The 11,996-nt window shown below is 38.3% G+C and overlaps 1 protein-coding gene across 1 annotated transcript; it reads right to left on the bottom strand.

Moving 5' to 3' along the window:
- Positions 1–495: 495 nt before the first annotated feature.
- slc2a12 (solute carrier family 2 member 12) lies at positions 496–10,711 on the bottom strand. The gene is given in 7 exon segments (XM_048178685.1): positions 496–1,131; positions 3,835–3,967; positions 4,972–5,094; positions 7,987–8,215; positions 8,217–9,370; positions 10,597–10,663; positions 10,665–10,711. Coding segments are annotated over 7 exon segments (1,845 nt in total). The 5' UTR covers positions 10,710–10,711; the 3' UTR covers positions 496–1,037.
- Positions 10,712–11,996: the final 1,285 nt, after the last annotated feature.

The following is an 11,996-nucleotide window of genomic DNA, read 5'->3' as shown; positions in this document are numbered from 1 at the left end:
GAATGGCCCAGCCAGAGCCCTGACTTAAACCCAATTGAGCATCTCTGGAGAGACCTAAAAATGGCTGTCCACCAACGTTTACCATCCAACCTGACAGAACTGGAGAGGATCTGCAAGGAGGAATGGCAGATGGATCCCCAAATCCAGGTGTGAAAAACTTGTTGCATCTTTCCCCAAAAAGACTCATGGCTGTATTAGATCAAAAGGGTGCTTCTACTAAATACTGAGCAAAGGGTCTGAATACTTAGGACCATGTGATATTTCAGTTTATCCTTTTTAATAAATCTGCAAAAATGTCAACAATTCAGTGTTTTTCTGTCAATATGGGGTGCTGTGTGTACATTAATGAGGAAAAAAAATGAACTTAAATGATTTTAGCAAATGGCTGCAATATAACAAAGAGTGAAAAATTTAAGGGGGTCTGAATACTTTCCGTATCCCACTGTATTTCAAAAATGTATTTACTGCATAAATGATGGAGCAGGACACAGACAATTTTTGTTACTAACATCACACATTTTTAATGAACAAAATTCCATTTTTTAAATATGTCAATTTGCAGTTGTGCAATCTGATGGCATGAAGGCATCTCAAATCAGACACACCTTTAAGTGTTTATGGTAGTGCTCAGCACACAAATACTGATATGTGGCTGTGCCACATTATTGGCTTTAACTTGCCATGGCATGATTATGATCATGATTGCACAAGAACAATTTCCAAAACATTTCATAATAGTGATTTTTAAAAGCTCCAATTCCAAAGCTACTTTTAAGCTACTTAACAAATTTTAAAACCTAATACAAATAAACCAGAGTGACTTATTAAATTCGTCTCAACTGACCCATCACGCCATATGAAGGTTTATTAAGCAAAATTGTTTTCACCATGACAACATTAGTTAGTCATAACTCTTCCACTCAGTAGATCAGTGTAGTCACAGATTTGGATGTCCTTTAAGTTGTCCGACAGCACCAAGAACAATCTGTTGCTTGCAAATATCCTTATGCTCTTCCACTCTTCATCTAGGTAAAAAGTCACATGGTTGCAAGAGTTTTTTCCTCCAGTGAGGGTTGTTCTGTAGCCTTGTGTTTTCTTCTATGACACAGCAGTGTGCTGCTCAGGTGATTTCCTGCAAAACAGGAATTGTGTCTATCATTACGTGATGGACTTTAGAAAATAAACTCCCTGATGTATGCAAAGTAGCAGTACATGGAGTACATGCATTGTAAAAACAATGTTTTGCTTCACATCATTCTTACAAAGAAGTATGTTTCAAAATATTTAGCTGAATGGGGTGTGTGCATGTTATAAAATCGGTTGCATGTTACCAAGTCTCTGTGATATTCAAATCATAACATTCAGTGTAAATCTATGGGAATTTTTTTCAACCATTTAAATTGAATTTAATAAATGAAAATTATTTAAAGGGGCTATAGATTTTTCATGTATTTTTTTATTGCGAATGTGTCAACAGCTTGTAATGAAACTCGAAAAACGAGACATTCTTCGACTTCCAAGGTTGGCGAATGTTGCATCTACGTGTCGTATACATAATGTTCAGGATAATGCTATAAGAGCCATTCTGTACTTTAATGTCAATGTGTCATGTAAAGAAAATGGATTAATTCAAACTATAGTCTCACAAAGCCAGATCTATATAGTTCTATAATATTCTCAAATATACTTTATAATTAAACTATCATAACAGTTTTTAATTTTAATTATGTAATCTTTCGACATGATGCCAGGTGAATTGCAAAGCTGGTGCAAACATATCCACATCGCTATGATCAGATGCTTTCTTAACTGCTGATTTTTCATTTTAGTTATGTTTACTTTGTTATTGAGAGGAAAGCGCGCAGCATATATTAACATATTCATCTATAGGTCACTCTCAGCAGCATGGACGTCATCTGGAAGTTCATTAATAGTATATCGCTGAAAAAGCATTTCCAACTTTATTTTACTTCTAAGTGAAGAACGAAAAATAACTTTGCCGTGAGTATATTGTGGCCTTGAATCATGTTCAACCTCTAGTACGTTACTTGTGTACGAGTGCGAGCGCGAGAAATACGTTTCTGGCTGCAGTTCACGTAGCGGCCACCGGTGTCGCTAATAGCAAGGGTTCTACATATAGGTTTAAGATTTAAAGGTGCCCTAGATTCAAAAATTGAATTTACCTCGCCATGGTTAAATAACAAGAGTTCAGTACATGGAAATGACATACAGTGAGTCTCAAACTCCATTGTTTGCTCCTTCTTATATAAATCTCATTTGTTTAAACGACCACCGAAGAACAGGCGAATCTCAACATAACACTGACTGTTACGTAACAGTCAGGATCATTAATATGTAACGCCCCCAATATTTGCATATGCCAATGTTCCCAACATGTATGAAAGGCATTAGACAAGGGCAGGAACGTCTGGATCTGTGCACAGCTGAATCATCAGACTAGGTAAGCAAGCAAGGAACAATAGTGAAAAATGGCAGATAGGAGCGAATAATAACTGACATGATTCATGATAACATGATATTTTTAGTGATATTTGTAAATTGTCTTTCTAAATGTTTCGTTAGCATGTTGCTAATGTACTGTTAAATGTGGTTAAAGTTACCATCGTTTCTTTACTGTATTCACGGAGACAAGAGCTGTCGTTATTTTCATTATTTTAAACACTTGCAGTCTGTATAATGCACAAACACAACTTCATTCTTTATAAATCTCTCCAATAGTGTAGCATTAGCCGTTAGCCACGGAGCACAGCCTCAAACTCATTCAGAATCAATGTAAACATCCAAAATAAATACCATACTTACGCGATTAGACATGCTGCATGACGAACACTTTGTAAAGATCTATTTTGAGGGTTATGTTAGCTTGTGTTGAACTGTTGTTTATGCTTGTTCAAGGCAAGCGCGAAGCTCCGTAGGGCGTGGGAGTGTGAGCATTTAAAGGGGCCACACAGCCCTGAAATCAGGCTCATATTCTAATGATGCCCCAAAATAGGCAGTTAAAAAAATTAATTTACAAAAAATCTATGGGGTATTTTGAGCTGAAACTTCACAGACACATTCAGGGGACACCTTAGACTTATATTACATCTTTTAAAAAGACGTTCTACGGCACCTTTGATAGTATGTCAATGCAAAAGCATTTCCATCTTTATTTTACTTCTAAGTGAAGAACGAAAAAGAACTTTGCCGTGAGTATATTGTGGCCTTGAATCATGTTCAATCTCTAGTACGTTACTTGTGTATGAGTGCGAGAAATACGTTTCTGGCTGCAGTTCACTTAACGGCCACCGGTGTCGCTAATAGCAAGGGTTCTACATATAGGTTTAAGATTTAATATTTACATTTAAACATATATTAAATTATTTATTTATATTATTAAATATAATTTATTTTAATTAATACAATTATCTTACATGCCAAATCTGATTACATATAATGAGCAATAATAAAATGATAAACAACACAAGTCAATGGGACCATTAAAGGGATAGTTCACCCTAAAATGAAAATTTTGTCATCATTTACTCACCCTCAAGTTGTTCCAAACCTGTATGAATTTCTATCTTCTGCTGAACACAAAGGAAGATATTTGGAAGAATGTAAGTAACTAAACAGATCTCGCCCCCCATTGACTACCATAGGTATTTATTCTTCCAAATATCTTCCTTTGTGTTCAGCAGAACAAAGACATTCATACAGGTTTGGAACTACTTGAGGGGGAGTAAATGATGAGAGACTTTTCATTTTTAGGCAAACTATCCCTTTAACATAAGACACATTTGTTTGTGTAGGTGTGTGTGTGTGTGTACTCACTTCATGGCAAGTTCCTTAGAGATCTGTTCCAGTGATCGGCCTTTCGTCTCTGGCACGAATACAATCACAAACACCACCAACACAAAGCTCATAGCAGCATAGGAGAAGATCACGGTGGGCAGGCCGATCCTCTCTACAACCACAACACATTACAGTAATCACCTCTGAAAAACACTCCTTTCTGCTGCAAAACCTTTTTTTGTTTATTGTTCTGTGCAGAAATGTGTAAGTTTGTGTTTCTTGTGTTTTCATTCCATCTCTGCAGGAACATTCCCACAGGTGGCAAATGAATGTTTGGCAGACTGCCTCTAAACACACAATCCTAACTCAGTCCACACTTAGTGATCAGTTTCTGAGAACATAGTCTATAGAGCTCTCAATGAGTATGACAGTAACAGTATTTCATACAAATTAGTCTACAGTCTGATGAGTCTTTGTGTATAAGTTATCTATCTATCTATCTATCTATTGCTTGAGGTCACAGGGTCCCAGTTAGCTAGAGCAATGCGTGAAGGCTATGGGAACAACATGCTGGGTTAAATTCTAACATTAATAATTGATCCACTGTTTTTCTAGAATAGTAATTCGAATCAAAACAACACATCCTTTTTACCTTGTTGGTTAATGATCTATGGCTAATTTAACTCTTACATAACTCCTGAAGGGACAATATCAGGGTGTCTTTGTCAGACTCTTTTTAAGAAATTTAATGACATTCATGTCTGTAGCAGAAACAGCTTTCGGGACAGGGACAGCTTTCGTATTAAAATGTAATACTTAGGCTTAGGGATTTTTACAAACTACTAACCTTACGAAAAATAATAGTGATGCTCAGTAATTATAATATTTTCCTACTCATAGTGTCAAATCAGCATCAAAAGCATCAAATCAGCAAGTCTGACCACATGAGAATGGACAAATTAACCACTTATCTAAATTGAGAAATAGAGCCTCAATCTTCATGGTTTTATTGGACGAACTTCAGAGGCCAGGTACTAATAAATACACTGACTGCACCCTGCAATACAACTTGGGTCATGATGATCTACTGATCTAATATCTGTAAATAACCTCCTCTGTGTGTGTGTGTGTGTGTGTGTGTGTGTGTGTGTGTGTGTGTGTGTGTGTGTCTGTTACCTGTCATGGTAAGGAAAGTCATCGATATGAGCAAATTTGTGGCCCAGTTAAAAGCAGAGATGACAGACACAGCCTTTCCACGGATGCCAGTCGGGAAGATCGCACTCAAAACCACATGAACCACTAAAGATAGACGATTACACAGGCAGAAATATGTTTGGTTAAAAAAGTGAGAGAAAGAAAGGACAGTTTATAAAAATGTGAAAAAAATGAAAAAAATGAAAAATGTGCAAAATAAGCTTTTTACAGAAATGTGTCATTAAAAGAATAGTTAAATATTTACTCAACCTCATGATTTTTCAAACCTGTATGACTTCCTGATTTTTCTTTGAAAATCATCCATCAGCTTTTTTCAATATATATTAATGGAAGTGAATTGTGACTATGAAGCTCCATAAAAGAATCACTCTTTTGAGTCTGATCTTTTTAATGAATCGGTTTGAATGATTCGTTCACAAATTGAGATGATCCAGTTCTCAAGTACAGCTCACTGATTCAATGATCTGGTCACAGCAGTTAAGAGATGAGAGTAGTAGCGATGTGCAATTCATGAATAAATCATTCTAATGAGGTTGAACTTTTCAATGAATCGGTCTGATGATTTGTTCAACAAATCGGATCTGAAATGATTCTTGAGTTTCAACTCACTGATTCAATGATCCGGTCACAGCTGTTAAAGGGTTAGTTCACCCAAAAAAGAAAATTCTGTCATTAATTACTCACCCTCATGTCGCTCCAAACCCGTAGGACCTTCGTTCATCTTCGGAACACAAATTAAGATATTTTTGATGAAATCCGAAGAGCTTTCTGACCTCCGAATAGACTGCAGCGTTATTACCACTTTCAAGGCCCAGAAAGGTAGTAAAGACATTGTTAAAATAGTCCATGTGTTCTACCTTAAAGGTGCCATCGAACGTTTTGTTTTACAAGATGTAATATAAGTTTAAGGTGTCCCCTGAATGTGTCTGTGAAGTTTCAGCTCAAAATACCCCATAGATTTTTTTATAATTAATTTTTTTAACTGCCTATTTTGGGGCATCATTAAATATTAGCCGATTTATGCTGTGCGGCCCCTTTAAATCTCGTGGTCCACGCCCACGGAGCTCGCGCTTGCCTTAAACAGTGCCTAAACAAAGTTTACACAGCTAATATAACCCTCAAATGGATCTTTACAAAGTGTTCGTCATGCATGCGGCATGCATGCGTCGGATTATGTTAGTATTGTATACTGTTATATTGTTTACATTTGATTCTGAATGAATTTGAGGCTGTGCTCCGTGGCTAACGGCTAATGCTACACTGTTGGAGAGATTTATAAAGAATGAAGTTGTGTTTATGAATTATACAGACTGCAAGTGTTTAAAAATGAAAATAGCGAACGGCTCTTGTCTCCGTGAATACAGTAATAAACGATGGTAACTTTAACCACATTTAACAGTACATTAGCAACATGCTAACGAAAAATTTATAAAGACAATTTACAAATATCACTAAAAATATCATGTTATCATGGATCATGTCAGTTATTATCGCTTCCATCTGCCATTTTCACTATTGTTCTTGCTTTGCTTACCTAGTCTGATGATTCAGCTGTGCACATCCAGACGTTAATACTGCCTGCCCTTGTCTAATGCCTTTCATAATGTTGGGAACATGGGCTGGCATATGCAAATATTGGGGGCGTACACCCCGACTGTTACGTAACAGTCGGTGTTATGTTGAGATTCGCCTGTTCTTCTGAGGTCTTTTAAACAAATGAGATTTATATAAGAAGGAGGAAACAATGGAGTTTGAGACTCACTGTATGTCATTTCCATGTACTGAACTCTTGTTATTTAACTATGCCAAGATAAATTCAATTTTTCATTCGAGGGCACCTTTAATGTTATGAAGCGAGAATACTTTTTGTGCGCAAAAAACAAACAAAAATCATGACTTTATTCAACAATTTCTTCTCTTCCGTGTCAGTCTCCAACACTCTTTGCATAGGTAAACACAGTGCAGCGCTTCCGAGTTCTACGTCCAAACACCGGCTCAGTATTGGCCGACGCTGTACACGTAAGCACCACGATGCATGTGTGTGATGCTGACGCAGGAGCTGACCAATAATGAGCCGGCGTTCTGACATAGAATCTGGAAGCGAAGAGAAGAAAGAGAAGAAATTGTTGAATAAAGACAATAAATTGTTGAATCGCGAATCGAGAAATGATTCTGGATCGATTCTGAGATTTTCCGAATGCATCACGATTCTCTCTCAAATCGAATGATTCATAAAATTTGAAAAGGTTGAAGCGAATTACAAGGGTGTTTGCAGTGGGCTGTTTAAATTAATCTCGCGTCATAAAAGCATTCTGAGGTGCAAGTAAATAGCTGAATGCACGAGCGCTCTCTTCTTCCTGAGCATTTGAGTATGCGATTAAAAGCTGTTAAAAACTAAGCTCAGAATCGATTCAAGAGAGAATCGTGATACGTTCGGAAAATCTCAGAATCGATCCACGAATTGAGAGGAATCGATTTATTGTCCCAGCTCTATTATTTTCGTTTGTTTTTTGCACACAAAAAGTATTCTCATTGCTTCATAAAATTAAGGTTGAACCACTGTAGTCACATGGACTATTTTAACGATGTCTTTACAAACTTTCTGGGCCTTGAAAGTGGTTAAAGAAAGCTCTTGGATTTCATCAAAAAGATCTTAATTTGTGTTCCGAAGATGAACGAAGGTCTTACAAGTTTGGAACGACATGAGGGTGAGTAATTAATGACAGAATAAAATGTTTTGGGTGAACTAACCCTTTAAGAGATGAGAGTAGAAGGGTTGTCCAATTCATCTCTTGATGTTGAACTTTTCAATGAATGATTCATTCACAAATCAGACTTTTCCTTTTGCAATCCACAGACGAAAGCCAGACATATTGGTTTGGAATGACATGAAGGTGATTAAATGATGAAATGATGGTGAGTTATCACTTTAACAGGAATGTTTGTTTTTATGTGACAGTGTGAACAGTGGCTTACTTGGTCCCAAGCTGATGGAGAATCCAGCTACATATACCAGCAGGCTGACCAGAGAGATCCATTTCAGAGAGGGCGACACCTCATTAACATGAAGAGCAATTTTTGAACTGTCTTTCTCAGAACCCTCAGCCGGTTCCATCAATACTGTCCTATGATCATAAGTGTAGTTTAAAATCAAATGGTCTTTAGTGTCATTAATGCTAGTGAGGAAAGGATCCGGATTTGTGCTTGGTTTGAAGTTTATAATCAGAAGGCTGGTATAAGCCCAGTGGAGTGTTCGTCTGGGTATCAGTCTCATCTCCCATCCCAAATATCGTAAGGTTTGCTTTATTTACGGAGCCCGTGCATAGGCTGGAAACATGTGTGCGGCTCTGCATAGTAACGGCCCCCAGAGTTGCTGTTGACAAAGTCATGATTACGGCTCCAACACACAGAAGGGCTTTAGGCCCCACTTTGTCCACTAAGAAGACTGCAGGAATGGTCCCGCCCACTTTAACAACACCAAACCCTGTGGACGCAAGAGTCGCTGCCTCGTTCCCATGAAAGCCCACGCTGCTAAGAACAGTTGATGCGTACGCCAAAATGTTGGGCTGTCCCGTAGCCTGCTGCAAGAAAACCATCGCAGCGCCAACAAGCAGTCTCTGAAGCATGTTGTCACGGGAACGGAAGAGGTCCAGGAAGCCGTGCAGGCGCTCCGCCCCCAGTGCCAGACGAATAGCCCGAAGTTCGTCCTCCACCGCGTCCACTCCTTTGATCCCTGCACGGAGACGGAGGAGAGTGGCGTAAGCCTCTTTCTCACGCTGTTGAGCTAGCAAAAACCGTGGACTCTGTGGCAATAGCGGCATGATGCCGGCTTGCAGCAAAGCTGGAAACAGTACGCCACCGAATGTAAACCTCCATCCATCCGGGACCCCTGCGAATGCCCAACTCAGTCCAAAACCCAACAGCATCCCTAAAACTACCATCAACTCATATACACACACACACCTTCCGCGCCAGGTGGCCGGTGCCACTTCCGCCGCATACAGGCAAGACGCTGTGCCTGACAGCGCTACCGCCATGCCGACCAACATCCGCCCGATCACCAGCGTCCAAAATGACACCACACACACACTCAGAAGCGTCCCCAACACACACAGCAGCGCAGTGAGGATGATAGAGAACCGCCGTCCATAACGGTCCAGGATGGTGCCGCCACCCAGGGAGAGGAGGAAGGCTCCGAACAGAAGAGACCCAACGACTTGCTCTTGCTCTGGGCAGGAAAGAGTCAAAACATCCCTGAGTTGAAGCAAAGCTCCTGATATCAGACTCATCTCATAACCCATCATCAACCCACTCAGGCAGGCCACAGACACGGAACACAACACCAGAGCTGTGCCATTACCTACAGAGAGACAGAGAGATATGAAAGACAGCATGTAAATACATGAATATGACTCTCAAATTACTATATAGATTAAACAGTGCCAGTATACAATCAAAATAACGAATATGGAATGTTATTGTACGGAACAAAAATCATCATCATCATCACAAAATCACTTGACTGACTGTGTTTACTGCAAATCACAATACGCAAACACATGCTAAAATGGCTTTGGTTTTTGAGGTTTGTTCCATGCTGTCCTACAAACAACTATACAGTTAGCTCTGGCAAGCATATGAATTGCTTTATTGCAGACTCTATAATCATAATCATTGAAATAGTCTGCACACTAATCACCTATAAATGACTATAATGACTATCAAACTTTAATTACTTGACTTTATGGCTGATTGATTACAACATCACAGCTGTCACAAGAAATGTTAAGTAGTAACAATGGGGTTCCATTAGTTATGTTTTGTATTACATAACTGTTACATAACTAAGGCAACATGCCTTAGGCGCAAAACGTATTCTCATCGCTTTATAATATTAAGGTTGAACCATTGTGGTCAAATGAACTGTTTTAAATATGTCTTTAGTAGCTTTCTGGGCATCTGAAAGTGTCAATTATCTTGCCGTCAATAGAGGCCTCACTGAGCCATTGGATTTTATCAAAAATATCTTAAATTGTGTTCTGAAGATGAATGAAGGTCTTGCGGGTGTAGAACGACATGAGGGTGAGTAATTAATGACAACATTTTCTTTTTCACTAACCCAAACTACTAATCATACCCAATACCTTACCTAAACTTAACAACTAATCAGCAGTAATTAGGAGTTTATTGAGGCAAAAGTCATAGTTAATAATTAGTTAATAGTGAGAATTGGACCCTAGACTAAAGTATGATCATATATACATATATATATAACTGGCCCACATCTGGAACGTGTAGAATCTGGGTTGCATTTAAACTTTAAAACAAAAAGCTTTTAATTCTAACTGATTACCAAACTAATCAGTGATTATAAAAATTAATTATCAAATTAAATTAATTATCAAAATTAATTATCAAATTTCTTTTGAAAATTTTAAGGATGGATGACCTGCCTATTTTGCACAGCTATCTTCTACCAAGTGACAGACCTGTTTTAGTAAAGTTTGACTGGACGCACAGACTTTGACATCAAAAAATAAAAACATTTTCTTTTTTTTCCTGTTACCTATGTGAGAGAATACTTACCCGATTTTGCAGATGGGCTTTTCTCTAGATGTATGTGTGTATCTGGACTCTGTAGAAATGTTTTGCTTCTGGAGGTCAGAAGTCATTCTTACGGACTCTTCAGATAAATCCATGTTCTTCAAGGGTTGTGGTCCAACTACAGTAGGTGGACAGTAAACAATGATTATTTAACAATAGGTTCATAATAAATATTCAGCATTTCATCAGCGATAATATTACTAATGAAAGATTATACTAAGGAAAATCATTTGTACGGGACTTTCAAACCTCTACCATGACACCTTCACAACCCTGGAGATATTCATTTGGGATTAGACCAATAGAAACATTTTCAAACATAGTCTGTCTTTTAGTAAGAAGATCTGCATTGAAATATATCTATAATAAGCAAATAAGCAATGAACTCCTAAAAAAACACAGACTGGTTCTCTAGTTCATGGAAGCTCATACTGACTAACAAAGCCACCAATGAGAGCAGCACAACATACATCAACAACAACAACAACAACAACTATTTACAGCTCTTTTAACACATTTACAAGTATAACAGGATGTCCTAATCAGGAATGCACAGCCACTGACCATCTTGGATTTCTCAGTGCCACTGCTGTAGGCACAGATCAACAAGTAAAAGCTCAAGATCATTCAAACAGAGCGTTCGCGTTTTAATGCGCCTATTACCTCTTTAACGTCAATAATGGGGAATGCTGTCTATGAAATCATTGCAGCTCTTCGGCTCTCCTCCCGGGTGGCAGTAACTTATCTGTCCTTATGTCGACACACGTTTCTTGTTTTGGAAGGCACAGTGACTTAAACTCCGCCTACACTCACCAATGCAAAACAGCGAGACTGAAAGTGTCAAGTAAGCAGAAGGGGGTGAAGAACTAAGCGGTTCTGACTGGGCTGTGTTCATAAATGATTCATACTTTTTTCTTACATAAGTTACTTTGGACTTAACAATGTGGTGACTGACCACCACACACATTACGAACGCATGCTGTATTGTCAGCTGTTGCGGTGTCCGATTTGTTCAGGAACCGGAGTTCAGTTCCTTTAAATTGAATCTTTTCTATGAATAAATGAACCGGTTCACAAAACCTGAACGATTTGTTAATGAATCGGACTGAACGAGTCGTTTACGAATCGAACTCAATCGGGATATTCGTTCATCTTCAGAACACAAATTAAAATATTTTTTGATGAAATCCGAGAGTTTTTTTATCCTCCATTGAAAGCAACGAAATTAAAGAAAGTAGTAAAAACATCAAAATAGACAACGTGACTACGGTGGTTCAACCTTAATGTTATGAAGCGACAAGAATACTTTTGTGTAGCATACCTATCGGATTTCATCAAAATATCTTAACGCTACTGAAAGTTGCTGTGTGAACGAGACATTT

This window comes from Megalobrama amblycephala, linkage group LG24 (assembly GCF_018812025.1).
Source record: "Megalobrama amblycephala isolate DHTTF-2021 linkage group LG24, ASM1881202v1, whole genome shotgun sequence".
Classification (NCBI taxonomy): domain Eukaryota; kingdom Metazoa; phylum Chordata; class Actinopteri; order Cypriniformes; family Xenocyprididae; genus Megalobrama; species Megalobrama amblycephala.
Note: the sequence above shows the minus strand (reverse complement) of the source record. Positions and strands in the feature narration are given on the sequence as shown.